The sequence below is a fragment of the Pecten maximus genome, chromosome 16, assembly GCF_902652985.1.
Source record: "Pecten maximus chromosome 16, xPecMax1.1, whole genome shotgun sequence".
In the NCBI taxonomy this organism is placed as follows: domain Eukaryota; kingdom Metazoa; phylum Mollusca; class Bivalvia; order Pectinida; family Pectinidae; genus Pecten; species Pecten maximus.
This window is the reverse complement of record NC_047030.1, coordinates 30485796-30506834: the sequence shown is the minus strand read 5'-3', so window position 1 is coordinate 30506834 and position 21039 is coordinate 30485796. Positions and strand designations below refer to the sequence as shown.

At 35.2% G+C, this 21039-nt stretch overlaps 2 protein-coding genes across 3 annotated transcripts; one reads left to right on the top strand and one right to left on the bottom strand.

Annotated features, from left to right (window-relative positions):
• Positions 1–585: 585 nt before the first annotated feature.
• LOC117345124 (pleckstrin homology domain-containing family M member 2-like) lies at positions 586–15638 on the bottom strand. Its single transcript, XM_033908086.1, has 16 exons — positions 15492–15638; positions 14469–14581; positions 13655–13764; positions 12896–13020; positions 12636–12698; positions 12054–12194; positions 10387–11579; positions 9796–9865; positions 9199–9354; positions 8937–9025; positions 7873–8005; positions 7217–7431; positions 5094–5325; positions 4382–4555; positions 3209–3328; positions 586–1934 (listed from the first exon to the last, which is right to left on the bottom strand). Exons 1-16 carry the CDS (start codon positions 15561–15563, stop codon positions 1836–1838), a joined length of 3105 nt encoding a protein of 1034 aa, XP_033763977.1. The 5' UTR covers positions 15564–15638; the 3' UTR covers positions 586–1835.
• A 137-nt stretch (positions 15639–15775) lies between these two features.
• Positions 15776–20258, top strand: LOC117345125 (protein transport protein SFT2-like). 2 transcript variants are annotated; one of them, XR_004536349.1, is made up of 7 exons: positions 15776–16087; positions 16375–16440; positions 16758–16843; positions 17480–17597; positions 18104–18162; positions 18935–19912; positions 20025–20258. XR_004536349.1 is itself a non-coding variant. In XM_033908087.1 (6 exons), exons 1-6 carry the CDS (start codon positions 15875–15877, stop codon positions 19038–19040), a joined length of 648 nt encoding a protein of 215 aa, XP_033763978.1. In that variant the 5' UTR covers positions 15776–15874; the 3' UTR covers positions 19041–20258. The 2 variants fall into 2 exon arrangements, 1 of the variants encoding a protein (XP_033763978.1); XM_033908087.1 differs by having other exon boundaries at positions 18935–20258.
• The last annotated feature ends 781 nt before the right edge of the window (positions 20259–21039 follow it).

Below are 21039 nucleotides of genomic sequence, written 5' to 3'. Positions count from 1 at the left end.
TTTATACAAAATATTACTCCAGGAAGTCTGTTGATACACTGCTATAACAATTAATTACAAGCATATTTTAGGTTTCTATTGATGAAAAGCATAAATATGTGACAATTATTTGAAACATCTTTGGCTTAGACCATCAGTATCGAGTATTACATTATGGAGTGTAGGTAATTATGTAATAGGAAGGAGTAATGGAGGAACAGCCAGTCAACATTAGGGTTGTACTTCTCCATCAATATAAGATGTTCAACATGACGAGAAACTTTTGACAGGCCGTCACAGTCGACACAACATCAGATAATAAATCGGCTGACCAGCGGCCTCTTATGTTACAACAGTAAGCTGAAACTAGTGACGTGACCACTTCCTCTCTAGAACTACTGATATAGGCTAAAGGGAAATTCCCACCAGCCTGAAGGGGGCTGCGGTGGCCGAGTGGTTACGGTGTCACAACACTTTATCACTAGCCCTCCACCACTGGGTTGCGAGTTCGAAACCTATGTGTGGCAGTTGCCAGGTACTGACCGTAGGCCGGTGGTTTTTCTCCGGGTATTCCGGCTTTCCTCCACCTCCAAAACCTGGCACGTCCTTAAATGACCCTGGCTGTTAACAGGACGTAAAAAAAAAAAAAAAAACAGCCTGAACTAGTGAGGTGACTTTTACACACTTACAATGCTATAAAGATGGAATGTTTTGCAATATGTTTAACAACAGTCACTAAGAAAAGTGTTAATTTTTTTTTGAAAATGTTGATTATTTCTAAGAAAATATCAAAACACCATTAAACTGTATCCTTATACATTGAATATGGCTTCCATAAAACATCTACGATTCACTATCAAAAACCAATACCCTGCCAGCCTATTGCAACATAAACTTAATGAATGTTAGCAGCAAATTTATTAAGACTCTCAGGTAATTTGTAAAATTATAACATGTCAAACGGTACATAAAAATCAGCTTGTCCACTTGAAAATAAATAAATCTGATCAAAATTCTCACTTTCCTTGTTTAGGTTACAATACAGCAGACCAAAAAAATGACTACCTATCATTATACACAATTATTTACTTAAAACATTGTCAACACATGATAGCTATACATGTAACCCATAATGACATAAAAAAATTATCACAATTAAAACTACAGATATAAAATCACAAGAAAGCTTTGGCACAGGAAATAACAAAATATTCCAACAAAATTCACAGTAGTTACACGAAGAAAGCAGATCGAGTTTTAAAATATCAAACATCATTTCGCACCAAGTTGAAAATAAATGCTGTGATATTGCAATGAAAATCCTTTATACATGCACTTGATCTGTGAAAACATTATTTTCATGAATTACTGTTTAAAATTTCCATTTGAAATTATTTGCCTAATAGCATGACTCAAAGACATATTGTTCTTCAGAAGAAGTGATTTGAACTTTTTAAATATATTCGGCCCATGTGACTTTTATTCCGTCACCTAGGTAACTTCTGCAGATAAAATATAACACATATATAATATATCAACACTGTCATATTTATACGTATTGCACAAGTTTTATCAAAATCATCATAGGTTAGTGAAATCTCATATTCTAAAACAGAACTGGTTTGACTTAAACCTTTAATAAAGATTTTTATCAAACTTAGACAATATTATCATTCAAAATTACAATATCAATATGATTATACAAATGTAGTGGTATTTTTAGACGACATCATTTGGAATATTTTTTTCAACAAGTGAGAACACAACAAGTGGGCAGATAACTCCAGAATTGTTTTGCCGTTTCAAACCCATCCAAAAAACATTTAAATGACAGGTGTAATATTTCAGGGTCAAGGTCACTGCTTGACCTCCAGAGATGACCGTAGTCCAGAAACCATGTCACGACAACTTTTCTGAAGCGCCACGTCAGTAATAGTCATATCAGGCACATCAACCTGTAAAATAAGAAACTCAAGTGAAAACAGGATATGTTGTCTTTTACGTTAATATTGTTGAGATATCCAAAATGATACTACTGTAAACATGGTTAATCTCGCGATTTCGATACGTAAACTATATATAAGTGTACAGGTACTTATCGCGATCGACCCACCTTCGTTCGAGTTAACTCAAATTAATATCAAAATGATACATGTGGGGGAAATGTTCACGCTCAAAAGGGATCCGCGTAATTAGCGTAAATTTCCCCCTCTCGTAAATTTCCATGTTTATAGTATAGTGTTTAAATCTAAATTCTTAATGAAGGTGAAACCGTTAACTACTCCAACAGATGAAGTAAACTGGTTCCTTTGTCTGTTGTGATTTTTCTCTATAACTTGTGCACCCACACCACGGTGGTTGAGTGGTTAAGGTGTCCCGACACTTTATCACTAGCCCTCCACCTATGGGTTGCAAGTTTGAAACCTACGTGGGGCAGTTGCCAGGAACTGACCGTAGGCCGGTGATTATTCTACAAGTACTCTGGCATTCCTCCACCTCTAAACCTGGCACGTCCTTAAATGACCCTGGCTGTTAAAAGGACGTTAAACAAAACAAACCAAACCAAACCAAATGCATACAATCCTGTATACTGCTTTATACCTTCAGGTACCCAGACTAGGGGCCCAGAGCTTGTGTAAGCGATCCCCACCTACCCTCAGTTTAAGTTTGTTTGTTTGTTTGTTTCTGTTTAACATCCTATTAACAGCCAGGGTCATTTAAGGACGTGCCAGGTTTTGGAGGTGGAGGAAAGCCAGAGTACCCGGAGAAAAACCACCGGCCTACGGTCAGTACCTGACAACTGCCCCACGTAGGTTTCGAAATCTCAACCCAGAGGTGGAGGGCTAGTGATAAAGTGTCCGGACACCTTTACCAATCGGCATCTGCGGCCCCTCAGTCTAAGTATTGATTGTGTTGGCCTAAAACCACTAATTGTATCCATTTTGTATACAATGTCAATTACTACACAGTGCCATACAGTTGGATAAAATTGTGATTTTCTTCAAAATTGGGCAAAAATACAACTGTGTACCGCAGGTTTCAGCTGAGAATGATAAACATCTGCTATGAACAGGGGATATATATTAAACCCATTTTACATGAAAAACGAAATTTAGTAATATTACATATAAATAAGTCCACTGTAACTTGAAAATTTCTCTTCTAACAAAGCTTTCTATTTGGAAATTTTACTTGAGCTAATGAAATTAATTAAACTGGAGATCTTTACCTGATAGTGAGTTGACCAGGCTGATGACAGGGCCTGCATGAAGCGTTCCGTTTCTGGGCCATCGTTAAAGTACAGCACCCATTGGTCAGCGCTGACCCCTTGATCATGTGACTCAAACTCCTAAATAAAACAAGACAGTTGTAGTTTTAGTCTAAGTGTGGAAAAGAAAGGATTTTTAGCAGAAATTCATATTGTATGATAATGAAACATTTTCTGCAGGTTATAACTTATATGTAACAGCTATACCTTCAACATGTATGTATCACTTTCATAAATCACAAACATTCCAGTATTGGATTAAGTAATGAATCAAGAATTAGACTTAATCAAATAACGTTAGTGATATACAAGTCTATTTACATGCAAATATCTAATAATAAAATAACCCACCTCCCCCTGTATAAAGTTTAGTACAGTATTTATCCTCAAATAAGCCCCTTCCCCTTGTGTAAAAGTTTAGTACAGTATTTATCCTAAAATAACCCCCTTCCCCTTGTGTAAAAGTTTAGTACAGTATTTATCCTCAAATAACCCCCTTCCCCTTGTGTAAAAGTTTAGTACAGTATTTATCCTCAAATAACCCCCCTCCCCTTGTGTAAAAGTTTAGTACAGTATTTATCCTAAAATAAGTCCCTTCCCCTAGTATAAAAAGTTTAATATATTATTTTTCTCCCCCAAATAAGCCCCCTTCCCCTAATGTAAAAGTTTAGAACAGTATTTATCCCCAAATAAGCCCCCCTCCCCTAATGTAAAAGTTTAGAACAGTATTTATCCCCAAATAAGCCCCCTTCCCCTAATGTAAAAGTTTAGAACAGTATTTATCCCCAAATAAGCCCCCTCCCCTACTGTAAAAGTTTAGAATAGTATTTATCCCCAAATAAGCCCCCCTCCCCTAATGTAAAAGTTTAGAACAGTATTTATCCCCAAATAAGCCCCCCTCCCCTACTGTAAAAGTTCAGTACTCAATTCAATCTTAACTAAGGCACCTCCACTTGCATAAAACTTAAGTATTAAAATTTAAGAAGGTCTATTTGTCAACCACTTTCAACTTAGTTTCAAAATAGATAATTTCGCCAAAAATAATAAAGGGGCTTATTTGGGGTGTGGGCTTATCTGCATAAATATGGTATCTAAAAGTTTGGATTGTTTGTGATCGATAGTAAGTATACTTACCAGGATGCAGTAGCTGTTGACCGATGGGTCGGTCAGTACATTGGTGATGTCCAGTAAGTTGGCACTGCCCAGCGTCCGGAAGAAACTAGTCTGGATATCCTCATGACACATTAACAGTTTCTGAGGGGTCAGCACAAGGCAACAAGGGAGACAACTCACTGTTTTAGAAGTATTCTGAAAGAGACATGGAATAATTATATTAACAGATAGAATGCAAAATGTATTGTCAAGCAAAGGTTAAATCAAGAATTCAATGGAAGTCAATGTGTTGCCTACACAGCAAGTTAGGGTGATTACGAAGAAATAGATATATCTTTTCACTTCAAGAAATAATGTTAAAAGTAAGCAAGAATCGCATCACTCTAATATGCTCGAAATTCAGCAATACAGAGCAGGAACTTTCTTTTGAACACCTCAAGAAGTTTGAACTTGATCGGCCCAAGAGAACTGAAGTTATCGCATGGAAACAGATTTTTGTTTATTTTCAGTAAGTGACCTTGACCTTTGGACTAGTAAAAAAACCAATCCCATGCAAGCATTTGTGGTCAGAAAAAAAATGCATGAAAACTGAGTATGATGGGCACAAAGGAACTTGAGTTATCACAAGGAAACAAATTTTCTATTTTTAGCAACAGTGACCTTGACCTTTGACCTTTGGACCTGAAAAGCAATCCAAAACACAATCCTGAACACTCATAGAATATATTTTTACCTCAAGTCCCTGTGCTACAGCTCGACACAGGCTCTGTAGCCACTCATTAGCCTCGATATCTGTGGCCAAAGCCAGCTGCCAGGTGGTGCCGTTAGCCATGATGATCTGGATACAGTGATCACGGTCAGTGTTTGAGGCATGGCGACATCCGGTACAATCATCTCCCCCAAGCTGGACAAAGTGAAGGGGCTTACTGCCAGCCTTACTCGCATATACACACAGCATACCATCTCTGGAGGGAAAAACAGATTTATACCACATATAACACTCAGTATACCATCTCTGGAGGGAAAAACAGATTTATACCACATATAACACTCAGTATACCATCTCTGGAGGGAAAAACACGTTCATACCACATATAACACTCAGTATACCACATATAACACTCAGTATACCATCTCTGGAGGGAAAAACAGATTTATACCACATATAACACTCAGTATACCACATATAACACTCAGTATACCACATATAACACTCAGTATACCATCTCGGGAGGAAAAAACAGATTTATACCACATATAACACTCAGTATACCATCTCGGGAGGAAAAAACAGATTTATACCACATATAACACTCAGTATACCACATATAACACTCAGTATACCACATATAACACTCAGTATACCACATATAACACTCAGTATACCATCTCGGGAGGAAAAAATAGATTTATACCACATATAACACTCAGTATACCATCTCGGGAGGAAAAAACAGATTTATACCACATATAACACTCAGTATACCACATATAACACTCAGTATACCATCTCTGGAGGGAAAAACAGATTTATACCACATATAACACTCAGTATACCATCTCGGGAGGGAAAAACAGATTTATACCACATATAACACTCAGTATACCACATATAACACTCAGTATACCACATATAACACTCAGTATACCACATATAACACTCAGTATACCATCTCTGGAGGGAAAAACAGATTTATACCACATATAACACTCAGTATACCACATATAACACTCAGTATTCCACATATAACACTCAGTATACCATCTCGGGAGGAAAAAACAGATTTATACCACATATAACACTCAGTATACCATCTCGGGAGGAAAAAACAGATTTATACCACATATAACACTCAGTATACCACATATAACACTCAGTATACCACATATAACACTCAGTATACCACATATAACACTCAGTATACCACATATAACACTCAGTATACCACATATAACACTCAGTATACCATCTCGGGAGGAAAAAACAGATTTATACCACATATAGCATTCAGCATACCTTTATTTATATACCAGGTACACCTCTCAAACCTGTAAGAGTCTTAGAGGACCTACAATCTTCACCTGAATCATTGATTAAGTGTACCCAGTAAGCTCAAAAGTCTAATCTTAAATGTGACAAATTAAGACAAAATGTTATATCTTCAGTGCTGTGTTGTTGGGTTTTTTTTTTCTTTTTTTTTGCCATTTTAGAAAACTGACAGAAATCGAAAATTATTCATGCTGTGAAAGTGTAATATTACGTTGAAAAGGGAAAATGGGTTGCGGGACTTTCCTATCCTCGCATGACAAACACCAGATTTACAGATTTGGTAAACTCTAATGACTTCATTTAAGCAATGATGTCATTGTTTTTTAGTTTCATCGGGGTATGAAACAAATTTTGTTTGCAAACTGTATGAATCCGCATAGCGGATTCTTACAGAAGTTTGCAAACAAAATTTGTTTCATACCCCTATGAAACTAAAAAATAATTGACATCAATGCTTATAATTAATTTTTGAAAATGATTTTCTAATTTAAAACATGTTTTATGTACAATTTTACTGGTTTTAAATGGGATTCTTTTTCTCAAATCAATACGCAACGTCAATTGTCATATTGTGACGTCACATTTTTCGTGCCATTCTCGGAATTTCTTTCATAGAAGAATGAAAAGAATTTTTCGACCAATCACATTTGTGTATTTACCATGAAAACAAAGAAAAATTAATTATAATTGAATAAAATAAACAACATATATATTTGTGAATGGGGCTAACTTTGAACCAAAATATATAGGCAGGAAGCACACAGCTGGCAGTATACGCTCTCCAACAGTCTTCACTTGTAACTTACTTGAGGACTACGTAGGCCGGTTTCCATGACGTCCCATAGATAAGAGCCGACGGATCCTGTACAGTACTGAGGAGGGTGCTGCCAAGTGAGGCCCCAACCTCGTTTATCTTATACAGGAGGTGGCCCTCCCTGTAAGCACTGTCGGAGTTATTCCCCTTAGTTGTTGGGTCGTCCCAGTGAACAAGTGAGTAACAACAGATTTCAACATCAGATACCTGTAATAAAGATTTCATAAACCTAACTCCATAATAACACACAACAGTGGTGTCCCCTCATTCCTATTACATCTCAAACATAAAGCTAATTATTTCTGGGGATTTTTCCAAGCAAAAATTGTGTTAATTTGTGTCATTCTCTTAACCCATAATGGTGACAAAAAAAAAAATAGTTTTTTGTTTTTTTTGTTTTCGTTTTTGTTTTGTTTTTGGGTTTTTTTTGCGGAAAGATAAACTTCATCTAATCAATAGAATGCTTTGTTTAAAACGTCAGATATTTTGAGGGCTCATACAAAATTTGAGTTATAGTTGGGGTCTGTAAAATGAAAACATGATCAGGAATACATAAGATATTCAATAAGGCACAAATTAAAATCCTGTATATGTTGCTGATGTAAATACTGTAAATCTCCACACAGTGATAAAATCTGAGTGACTTACCTCACACCTACATTCCTGGGCGGCGTACTTTTTCAGGGCAATCTTTTGTGTAGTGGCATCTGTCAACACCGAAATCTTGGGCACATCAAAATCACCCCTGTCTATAGCCTGGCTGAGGCAATCTACAATCGACCTGTCAAAAACAGAAATCATCCCTGTCTATAGCCTGGCTGAGGAAATCTACAATTGACCTGTCATAAACAAAAATCACCCCGGGCTATAGCCTAGCTGAGGAAATCTACAATTGACCTGTCAAAAACAGAAATCATCCCTGTCTATAGCCTGGCTGAGGAAATCTACAATCGACCTGTCATAAACAAAAATCACCCCGGTCTATAGCCTGGCTGAGGAAATCTACAATCGACCTGTCATAAAACAAAAATCACCCCGGGCTATAGCCTGGCTGAGGAAATCTACAATTGACCTGTCATAAACAGAAATCACCCCTATAGCCTGGCTGAGGAAATCTACAATCGACCTGTCATAAACAAAAATCACCCCGGGCTATATCCTGGCTGAGGAAATCTACAATTGACCTGTCATAAACAAAAATCACCCCGGGCTATAGCCTGGCTGAGGAAATCTACAATTGACCTGTCATAAACAGAAATCACCCCTATAGCCTGGCTATATATTTCCAAATTTACAAGTTAAGTTTTCAGTTCCCTAAGAAATAACAATAAGTGAGGCAGGGTAACTTGTTAAAAATTTTAACTGAACAAAAACCATTTGTATTCAATTTACAGTACAGTTAGTTTACAACGGACTGGTTCGCCCATTGTCAGTATAATGTGACCGGGTGGGGTGTGATGCTGGGTGTCTTCGGCAGTATGCTTCATTGAGGTAGCACTATAAATCGACAAAAGTTCCAGCCTATCACAAGGAGACTTAACACGAACATACCGCAGCCTCCCGAAACACACATACGCACTCACCACACGCATGCATGTCGCACGCATGGGAGTCCGTCCTTAAATGACCTTAGCTGTTAATAGGACGTTGAACAAAATAAACCAAACCAAACTAAACCAAAGTTTACAACAATACCATATACGTATATCTACCTGGTGACAAGCTGGCTCCCTGTCGTAATCCAGTACTGTTTCCGTCGATTCAGACACACAATTTGGATCACCTGATTGGACAAGCTAAGCTGTAACACGAAGAAAAAGATGATATAATCATCATTCGAAAATTTCCAACTTGACTGCACAGTATATATTGGTATTTAATCCTTTAAGAAATTTCGTGATTGTGGTTTTTGGGGGCAAGGGTAATGATGATCTGTAGAACTGATGTCTTATGGAGATGCGAATTTATACTTACCGAGATGTAGTCAAGTTGCTGGTAGGGAATTGACGAATCCTTAACAAATCGGTGATCACTCTGGTCCTGAGACAGAAGATGAAGGGCGTGGTTAGTCACCAACAGGAACAAGGTCTTAGCCTCTCCTTCGGTGTGTCCCGTCCGTGAGGCAAAGGCCTATGAAATACAGAATTTTAGAACTGGATTTCTCTACACTACCATATAGTATTAATAGTTTGCAGAAAAAATTGTGTATATTATCAAACCAAGCTTACGATTCAAAAGAACTGAATTAACTTGAAAACATTCATGCTCTGATTGTTTGTTTGTTTGCTGGGTTTATTGCCCTGCAAGCAGCCAGGGTCATTTTGAGGCGGGATCTCCTTTGTAGTAGTTGGTGACTACCTCAATGACCAACATACGAGAGGCCAGTCACAAGCTATCCAGAGCAATTAGGGTAAAGTGTCTTCCCCAGCCACGACAGCACAGGTCATGGATTGGATAAATCTGGTAGTCCAAAATCTCCAGAAAAAACAATTTTCAACAAAAACAGTAGTTTTGGAGGGAAAAATAATTTTGATTATTTGTCAACCTAGTCTTGATTTATATATATGATACCTTAATGAATTCTTCATCCGAATCATCAAACACATCCAACATCAGGTAAAGTTTTGTATTGTTGTTCAATCTGAGGAAAAAAAAAGAATTTGTTCAATCTGAGGAAAAAAAAGAATTTGTTCAATCTGAAGAAGAAACAGAATTTGTTCAATCTGAGGAAGAAACAGAAATTGTTCAATCTGAGGAAGAAACAGAAATTGTTCAATCTGAGGAAGAAACAGAATTTGTTCAATCTGAGGAAGAAACAGAATTTGTTCAATCTGAGAAAGAAACAGAATTTGTTCAATCTGAGAAAGAAACAGAATTTGTTCAATTTGAAGAAGAAACAGAATTTGTTCAATCTGAGGAAGAAACAGAATTTGTTCAATCTGAGGAAGAAACAGAATTTGTTCAATCTGAGGAAGAAACAGAATAAATGTTAACATGTTGTTAATTAAGATTCTATTCTTTCACACACAATCAAAAATATTTCAACCATGTTATTTTTGCCAGGTGTCTTTTGTAAAAGTTGTTCAGCAATGGTATCAATTTAGAATGGGCAGAGAACAAATTTTAATATCATGATACACTCCCTCTCTGTCAAACATTTACCTGACTTCCCCGGCCATAATTTCTTCTTCATCTTCCAAAACATTCCCATTCTCAATATCAATGTCCTCTGGCTCCTCTTCAAACATACGACGATGGAGATGCGGATTTGTCTGGTTAAGCATGTCGTTTACACGGTCCTGCATTTCTGACGTTGCTGATTTCTGATTGGTCGACGATGACATCATTGCACTTTTCCCAACAATGTCTGATTTATCATGAGAAGACGTCTCATCATGACCACCTGTCAATATTTCTGAGTTTTTCTCACTTTCTTGATGCAAATCTATAACACTATTGTCCTTTAACGGTACACTAACATCCTCAATTATATTTTTTGCTTCGAAATCTTGTGAGGTTCCTTTCATTTGTGGTTGAGACTTTTCCACAGCCTCCTCTAACGTACCTATACTAGTTTCAGTTTTCTCATCAACTACATCACTTTTCACGATGGAATCATTTACAGGGGACATAACTCCAGTTTTCTTATCACCAGATTTCGAACTTCCAGCTAAATCCAAAGCCTGCTGTTCTATAGATCCCGTGTGTTTGGGTCCGTCTCGAGTATTTTGAAAATCTTTATACACATTAAAATAGTCAGACTGTGAATTTTGTATTGGAGTATGTTTATATATATTATAGTCAGAATCCTCCTTACTCATATCCACAAATGCGATATTATAGTTTTCCATGACCTTAGTTTTGTCGTTACCTCGATGTAAGAGATTCGCGTCGAACGATTCCTGACTGCTCTCCATTCCATCTCCAGGTGAACGATCCGGGAGATTGCTATAATCCCTTTCATCAAAATCTAAAATGTCTGACAAACTTGGTTCCCGTGACGACCAAGAGTTCTGGTGCTGGGGAGTATCAGGACATGTTGGAGCAGACACATCTTTCGGGACTATTTCCTCTTTGTGAACTTTATGACCTTTTTTCGATGACTTTTTCTTCTTTCTACCTGCGGACACACGAATAACTTTCAACTCCTCTTCATGTTCCTCCAATGAAAGTTCCCGATCGTGACCTCTAGGGAAACTTGACCTTTTGGTGTCCACGTGATTGTCTCTATCGCTCACTAATATCCCAGAATCCACCGATCCTGCTTTAGAATGACTTGTCTCTTCACTGTTCTGACTGTGCGAGTCATTCTCATTAAAACTCTTAGCCGTATATTCCACAGCAGTTGTGAACGACTAGAAAGAAATAACACATAATCAGAAAACAACTTTAATTGCACAATATTTGACCATAAAGTGTTTATATCAGAAGAGTAAAACAAGGTACATTATTGATGTCACTTTTCAAATACACCATCTTGATAAAATTATAAATACAATATAATTAATGTAACCATGGATAAGAAATTATGAAGGCTGAGTGACAGCAATTTTTAAGATATTTGGTATTTCCTAAAATCTAAAATCAATAATAAATAATGCTTCAAGTCTGAAATTCTGATACTCTGATACTCTCTCCAGTTTCTGATTTGAAAATCCTTTTTTTTTCTTTTCTTAAATATTTTTCTTGTTTCTAATCAAAAATCTTCAATGTGCTTTATTTTTATATTTTAATTTGTGTCTAATCTCACATTATCTATAAAATCTTTTCTTTCTGTTATAAGTCCTCCTTTATATTTTCTAATGGTTTTGATCCCCTGATGGACTTACCATATTTCGGCCCCTGGAAGAGGTGACACTGTCCATGCTACACAGAGACACATGATCGTCATCTTGTGCAGCAGAGTTGGCTGAACTCGTCCTTGACCGGCTGCCCGGTGGGTACGTACCAAGGTCTAGATAGGGCACATCCTGAAAACAGCGTTACACTATAGCTCTGAGTATTCCGTACAGTATATTGATCAAGTTTTTACTTAGAAAAGTTAGACGATTTTGACCAATAGGATTTCACAATGCAAGAGGCCATGTCAGCTTTTAATAACTAAGTAGATATGAAAGAAATATAAGTCCCCTGCCAGCCCCTGCTAAGAAAGTAGTAACAGTGACCTTGACCTTGATAAAAAAACCCCTGAAACTCAAACTTGAGATATTCTGGTCATTTATCATTGTGTGAAGCTTGATAAAAATCCCTAGAGGAATGAAGCCGCATGAGAGCACTGACAAATTTTGGCATTACACGTATACGAGCGTATAAGAAGGACGTAGAGGAAATCTAATTGTCCCCCTGGTTTCACCGATAGATGACTAATAAGGAACAATTCTAGTTAAAAATATTTGAATAATATTACATACAAAGTCCAGTTGGAAAATGGCGTACTCCAATCCCGAGGTCAGGGTCAGAAGTACGTTCATCCTCTGTAAAAAAAATTAATGTATGTCAGGTAAAACTTGTTAAAGTTCACCACTTCTTAATAAAACTGTAATGTATATTAGGTAAAATTATTATCAAAACAGTACCATAGTGTGAGGCGAGACTTGTCAGTTTGGTATTAACATCATTTTGAAAGATGTTTATCTCTAACACAAATCGCGATTGAAAACTATTTCCATACCTGGTCATCAAGAACAAATGCCTCGCGTACGTAGTGTTTCTTGACGAGTTTTTTGTTGTCTAGATAACACCGGATATAACTTTCAAGGACACATTCATTCAATGTCATCATCAACCATGCTCTTCCTGAAAAGAAAATAGGATTGACATCAAAGTGACAATTTCTTTCCAAACTAATGCAACGTTACAAGTATGATTACAAAATTACGAAGAGATTACCGTACGAAGAAAATTTTCAGATCATATTATTATTTGAGTCTTCAAAGAAATTAAAAACAAGAGGCCCAGAGGGCCTGTATCTCTTAGCTGGTTTATTTGAGCAAACATTAATATAATATTTATGCTCCATTTGCTGATAGCTTTATTTATCTTTGTGTGATAATGTTGTTATGTTGAATTTTTTTCAATTCCTATCAGCAGTTATGAAGAAGTCAATTGTTAATGGATGGACGGACGGCGGATGCAGATGCCACAGTATGGCATAAGCTCACCTTGGTCCTTTGGACCAGGTGAGCTAATAATTGCAAACAATGAGAAATAGGTCACTCCAAAATGGTGATCTCTTCCTGTTTTTCACTGCCATTTTTTTCATGAATACAATGTTTGACTACTGAACAAACTGATTTCTGATTCCTGGGATTCCTGGGATTTCTGGGATTCCAGGAATTTCTGGGATTCCGGACTCATGATCAAAGTTGAAATAATTGATCAGAGATGCCCTGATCTTTTTGGTGTACTACATGACCTTTCATTGCCTTACCTCGGCCCAGGTCTGTCGTGATGTTGCAGAGACGACTGATCTCTTTGACAGCATCCTTTCTGGTAAACTCCTTGACAACTTTCCAGTAACCATAGTTAATATGTCTCAGACTGGAAAACAATCAAGCTCTCACATTTTTATCACATAATCAAATCTTAATAAATTCAAATAAAATACATCTAGTCCATGTTACAATGATGATATCTCAAAATAATTGATCTTTTTCTAGTTGTATACATGTAAATATGTTTATTTTTGTTTTTAAAAAATGAATCTGTTGGGTTAGTGACTACAAAGCATGAAGAACAGACTTCGAAAATATTTGATCTGAACCAACAAGTTTAATATTAGTAAAAGGTATGTATTAATTATACATTGTAGATAAGTTTTAAAATTTGAGACAGCAATACTGATATATTTTGACTATCTTTATTGATAACTATTCTTATTAAGAACATGTATGGATTTAAAATTGAAATAGCTTATAATAGTTAATAGTATAATAATACTTTCTTTTCAGATTACCATTATAAGTACATCATATGGAACATCACCTATATATAGCTATGAGGCCCTCTTTTAAAAATACACATATTATATATTATGTATACTTATATTTAGCAAAAATACACAAGAATGATTTTGCTGCAATAGCAATATTTGATTTTCACACAGACTGCCTGTTATCAAGAAGTAATTTCTATTTTAATTAGTAATAGAATTTATTTTCATTTTCCAAATATTCAGTCTCAACATTCCTGAAGCCTGAACTTTAAGAATCTTCCTATCTACTTTCCTGTGTTGAATAACTTACCCATGAAGGAAGACATGGTCAAAGTTCTCTGTCAGTCGCTGACAGGGCCGGTCAGTATTTGTGAGAAAGACAGGATCCTCTCCACAGCCACATGCTACTTGGTATTCCTGAATCTGTGAAAAACAAAACACTGGGCCTTCAAATATTTCTTCTTTATAACATTTTAACAATTTGTTTCCTGATGGGTTAAATGCACATTTGATCAGTTTTGTTACTTGTAGGTCATATGCTCTTGAATCACTGAATCTGAAAATTGCATTTTCTTTTTTTTTTATATGTTTGAATTTATTTTAGTTTTGGTTTGGTTTTATTTTGTTAACATCCTATCAACAGACAGGGTCATCTAAGAATGTGTCAGGTTATGGAGGTGGAGGATAGCAGCTGGAGTACATGGAGAAAACCAACTGGCTTACAGTCAGTACCAGGCAACTGCCCCACGTGGGTTTCAAACTCATGACCCAGAGGTGGTGGGCTAGTGATAAAGTGTTGGGACACCTTAACCTTTCAGTCACCGTGGCTCCAAGGTTTTTTTTAATGAAGGGACTGTAGTGTATTAATAATATGGTGCATTAGTATTCAAGTGAAAACAAGATAAAATAAAAATTATGAAAACATTACAATGGTTGAAGTGTTGCCACTGGGACCACAGGGACGTGTATATAGTCTTATATGATAAAATTACCCATTTGAGATAAGACTTCTAAAAATGTATGCATGCCATGCCCCTATGCTGAGACTAGGAGTAGAACTGTATTTAATCGAGTCAATTCATGTTTTGACAATGAATATCGGTTTGGTTTTATTCTAACATAAAACCACCATTACCCTCGCGACCGGACATTGTAAAATTGTTGTAGTACCAGATCAGAGAACTTAAAACTACTATATACAGGTAACTGGGCAGATATACTGTTTTATGTATCCGCCTGTTGATGTAAATAATTGGTATTATCATGATCATGTGATGCCAGTAGCTGTCAGACTATAATTTGATTTCGTTCAAACGTTTATAAAGAATCTTACCGATTTCACCGACTTGGCAACGCTAGCTACGATTCTGTCCTTTAACCGGAGACGTTCCGGTGCCGAAGCCATCTCAATTAAATTAGTATTTTTACATTTTTTGCAAAACAAGACTTTCCTGTCAGGTGAGAACAGACACTTCCGCCTGTAAATATTAATACACACACGACTTGATACAACCGAATTTCAGAGTCCGTTTCTAATTAGATAGAAATAAGATTGTCGTACATTATCCAACATGATATATATAAACCGTATCAATATAATCTTACCCTTCTATTTCGGTAATAATTTGACGGAGACGTGTAAATAATATTAATTCTATACGTAACTACAACATGGTAACTGAACTTACTTGTGTCAAGTAACATGTTAGTTCCAACATGGCAGGACTGAACAAGGATTTGCAGGACTACTTATCCAGAGGTTCAGTAAACGGATCTTCAGAAACAGACGACAGAGGGGCTTCTGGTGGATTTAGTTTCGGAAAGTTAAATGTATTTAGGAAATCCGAAGAAGAAGTACCATTGAACAACGATGACGTGGCCAACAGCTGGTTTTCACAGGCCCAGAGAGACCCTTACTTACCAAGTCTGGTAGAAACTCTTACTCTGTTTGTCCATGGAGAAATCTAACTTGTTAATAAAGTAACAGTAGCCAAGTTTTATATATGTTTTCTCTCACAGATATCCTGTTTAATATGTTAATTTGACATTATCATTTCTTTGACATTTATCTGGCCTAGTAAAATTTATTTTAGTAAAAGGACCAACAAGATCAGACCACAGGGATATGTTGGTATATATCTGGCTAAATATTATATCAGACTAAACTTATCCATGTGATTAGACAAAACCATGTTAAAATATGTTTTTATTTGCAGACAAAGAAACAAAGGATACTTGGATTTGTAATTTGCTTACTGTTGGGGACATTCTGTTTTTCATTGGTAAATATATATATATGATTAACAATTTTCTTCAAAAAGTATATAATCTGAACATACATGTAAGTAACCAGAGTTTAAATCAGCAGATATTGATACTAGTTAGGAAGATATATATCAGATATGTTGTGTATGTAGTGATTAATGAAATATGTTTGATTGACTCAATCTCGTCAAAACTTTATTTTGTATTGCACTGTCGAGCTCTTCACTATTTAGACTTTCAGTTCATTTTTTGTCCCTAAAAAATAAATGAAAATGTTTTTAACATTAAACCTGTCATTGATTCAAACATATCAAAGATAATTCTCTAATTACAGGCAAGTCTTTACATACCATTACTGTTGCTGAAAGCAAGAAAATTTGCTGTGCTGTATTCTCTTGGAAGTGTTTTTGTCATTGCAAGGTAAAATGGGCATATATAAATTACACAGACTTCATAATTATTAAGTTATTATATATTCGACGAGAATGCCTCTCATAAAAGACCGCCTGTGTCGGTCAACTGACCATTTTTAGAACTCCCCACTGCTTCAGTGATTCCTATGTTAGGTTAAATTAATAGGTTTTACATTTTACTGATACTGGAAGCAGACATTAAGCCTATATATCCAGATCCAATGAAATCCAATTAATATAAGGAGGATTGTATTCAAGATCAATTCTATATGCATGTTTAGATATGCATACAAAGACTTTTATTTTGCATAAATCCATAAATTATCTTAACCTGTAATGTTTTATGTTACCATACCAATAAAATTTGTTCACCAAAATGAAGAGAGAAAAAAGGAGAAATTCATTCTAGGTTCCAATGATCTTCGATAATACAATTTTTACCAAATTTATGCAGGAGCAAGCAACAGAAAAACTTGTAGATTAAAATTTTGACTCAATATTTAGTGATTTTAGGATTATGACTCCTTTAAAATTACAGAAAATACAAATATAAGTTAGGTTGAGGAATTGGATATTAGCTATAGGGTTATGATGTGATTATGTAATGTGCTTGAATATCAGTTTGTTAACATTTTCTCTTCAGCTTTTCATTACTGTGGGGTCCAATGAATCACATTAAGCATCTGTGTTCAGTCGAGCGTATGCCATTTACAGTTGCCTACTTTGGGACAATGTTTGCAACTTTATACTTTTCTTTATGGGTGAGTGACTTTATCTAGGATCATTGAAATTATAACATTACTGAATTTTGTACTATATGTACATACATTAATAATTAATAGGGTTATATATTTTTGTTTGCCTATGTCCCAAAGGACCATTAATTTGTCTCCAAGGCAACGAAGATTTCCAATATGTTTGTCTCCTCCCACAATGTAATTGAGATTCCACAAGTAGCTGCAATATCTGTTAAATGTTTTTATGAGATAATGAAATAATTTATTTCAAATTTAGTATAATAATTCCACTTTTTGTGTGTTTATATAACTTGTTCGTCAAATATGTACAAAATATTTCAGAGTTATTCCCCTTCCTGTGTAAAATTTGCCTTCATTACATTTTATTTGCATTTTGTCAATAGGGACAAAATATTTCTGTAGAATGAATTTTTTGTAAAAATTACGATAGTCAAATTTAATGTCTTATTGAAACCTTAAAGATATTGAATAATTTGTACTAGATCATGTATTTCCTTCTGTATTGACAGGTTAGAAGTACAATATTTACCGTGTTATGTGCAGTTGGACAAATCCTGGCTTTAGTGTGGTATGTATTAACAGACATCATTATTTTTTTTTTTTTTTTTGTGATACTAATGTGAATGTATATGACAAGCTGACTTTTCTAAGTGAAGTGTTTATGTCTGCTCATCCCGAAGGTAATGTTTGGCCATACGTACCTGCACTAGCGTGATCGTAGACTACATGTACACTTGCCCCTAACCTAACCTTCACCTAACTGTATTTCTGGTTATCAAGTGACAGCTTGGGCATTTATGTCTTATAGGCATTTGTTAGAAACTTTCTGTTGCTGAAAATGAAACTCATTCTTAATTGAAATTATATAATATTTATAAATTATTCCAAAAATTTTGCAGTTTTATCCTAATTTGGTTCCCAATTTCTCAATTTTCTTCCTGAATAAGATATTGGGCACCTTCCCAAGCTAACAAGAGAAAGGATTTTTGATTGTTATTTCTTGAATGTACATGTTTTAGTTAACAAGTTTATTACTATTGTTAAGTAAAATGCATAAGAATTTCATCACATTTTACATCTAGAAAAACTAATAACATATTTATTAGATATCTGATCATTAAAGCAAATCATGATAATTTTGAAACCTTAGGGCATTAAAGATATTCTATAATACATAATAGGACTTAAATTCACAGCAAAATTGTTCAGGGAATTATTCAAAATCATGTTGATTTCAAGTAGCTAAATAAGGGGCAAATGTTACCAGAAAATGCTATATTAATTTAATTGATGATGTTGTTAGTGATTTGTATTGTTATTTTGTATATTTCTTTCCACAGGTATATTGTAAGTTATATCCCTGGAGGCCAGACTGGAATGAAATTTTTCTCAAAAATATTTTATGCAACTGCATCAAAGACTGTTCAGAAGACATTGCCTATATGAAAGAGAGAATGAAAAAAAACAGTAATTGGATTGCCTATATGAAAGAGAGAACATGATTGGTTTAAATTTACATTGGCTGTGATTGGTTGATATCGTTCTCTGATGATCTACAGATTTATTTAAGAAAATATTGGTATAAATCTGAGTTGGTGCTTATTTATCATAAACTTCTTATAGAGGGGATGATTTCAAACAAAGGGAACTGAGTTATGGTGTAAAGTGTTATGATAAAAGGGATGGACATTGAAGTGAATTAAATGTCTGAGTCTGAAATGATAAATTTTGTATTGTGAACCCAATATTTTTAAAGTTAACATTTTATAATATAGAGTTTCAATTCAACTTTAAACCTGCTTTTGTACCTGTAAATAAATAGTCAAATGATTCTAATTTATAATGTTTTAAATGAAATATTTTCCGATTGGAAACTGTAAAGGGTATTTCTGTCAAACAGTTCACAGACTTTTGGGGACCAATCCATGTTTTGCTATAAACTTCAAACATTGACAGAAATTCTTACATGGTTTTCAATATGAGTTAATTTATTGTCTGATGAAAATGTGTATATATCCAAAAACACTGTTTTGCTTAGAACTGCAAAAATGGCTATGAGGTGTTTGTTAAACCCATAAACTCAGTTTGGTATGAACAGATCCTAAAGGACCTACATATATTTGGATTAGTTGGAAATTTATGAAAAAGTTGTCAAACAAGAATCTGAAGTTTATTTTATTAGAAACAACATTCTTTCCTTGTTAACGATTTAATTTGTACATTGTACTTTGTGCTACATGTCGATGGCATTCCTTCAATTCCAAATCACATTTATATTTTGTACATAAAGTGTCTTCAAAAGGGTAACAATGCTTTATGTTTAATGTTCATTAAGATTAAACCTCTCACATTCTGTAATCTATTTTGAAAATGGTTTTGAATTTTCTAAAACTTTCTTTTGTTTTATGCTATTTGTTTATTAAGTGAGAGGTTTAATCTTAATACATGTACATACAAAAAATACATATATGTGTTACAACTAGGTATGTACAGAACAAAAGGAAAAAGATTTTCTTGACAGAATGATATGTTCTGTCTTATATAGAATGGTCTTTTTTTCCTTAGAAATTCTTTAACACTTTATTAAAAGTTCATTTGATACATTAAATATGTTGATATGAAGCTCAATCATTGGTTGTCATGGTAATAAAATATCACAAATTTTTTCTGTCTTGTGAATTATTGAAGTTAAAATACCTGTGTGCCAAAGTTATCCCCACAATAAGTCTGGTTAAGATTAAGAAAATTAAATAGCTGAATATGAGCTTTACTTAAAGTGAGTTTTATGCCATGGTGCAGTGTTGTAGCCTGACTGACATCAAAATGACCAAAAGGTCTAAGGTCATCATATTGGACTGTAGTATGCTGGGTTGAAAGGTTATCTTCAAATGAATGACCTTTGGCTACTTTCAATGTCAAATATGTGTCAAATGTAAAATTCATTTTAAAGAAACTGCTCTGTAACAAAAAGGCCCAGGGTCAGAACTTTTGCCAATAGCATGCTGAGATGAAGTGCTAACAAGTTTATTGAAATGAACAACCTTGACCTTCTTTCAAGGGCCCAGGGGTCAAATGTGTTAAAATATTTGGACAACTTCTCTCAATAACCAAGAAGCCCAGGGTCATGATATTGGTTCAGTAGCATGCTTGGATGGATGGATACCTAGTTTCCTCAAATGAATTACCTTGACCTATATTCAAGGTCACAGGGGTCAAATGTCTTAAAATCTTAAATGGGCTTCTCGTGATAATTAACGAAGATGCCTACGGTCATGATGTTGGGCCAGTAACATGCTGGTATAATGGGCTACCAAATTTGTTCAATTGGATTACCTTGACCTTCTTTCAAGGTCACAGGGTTCAAAAGTGTCGAAGTCTTTAAATGATTTCTCTGTGACCAAGCAACATAGGGTCATGTTAAATTATTGTGACAGTGACATGCTTA

Coding starts and splice junctions, on each gene's coding strand:
- LOC117345124 (XM_033908086.1), bottom strand. CDS start 15,563: ATGGCTTCGGCACCGGAACGTCTCCGGTTAAAGGACAGAATCGTAGCT. Junction 12,699..12,895: donor CATTTGTTCTTGATGACCAG/GTATGGAAATAG, acceptor TTTTTTTTACAG/AGGATGAACGTACTTCTGAC. Junction 1,935..3,208: donor CCTGGTCAACTCACTATCAG/GTAAAGATCTCC, acceptor CTTATTTTACAG/GTTGATGTGCCTGATATGAC.
- LOC117345125 (XM_033908087.1), top strand. CDS start 15,875: ATGGCAGGACTGAACAAGGATTTGCAGGACTACTTATCCAGAGGTTCA. Junction 16,844..17,479: donor AGTGTTTTTGTCATTGCAAG/GTAAAATGGGCA, acceptor TTTTCTCTTCAG/CTTTTCATTACTGTGGGGTC. Junction 18,163..18,934: donor CAAATCCTGGCTTTAGTGTG/GTATGTATTAAC, acceptor TTCTTTCCACAG/GTATATTGTAAGTTATATCC.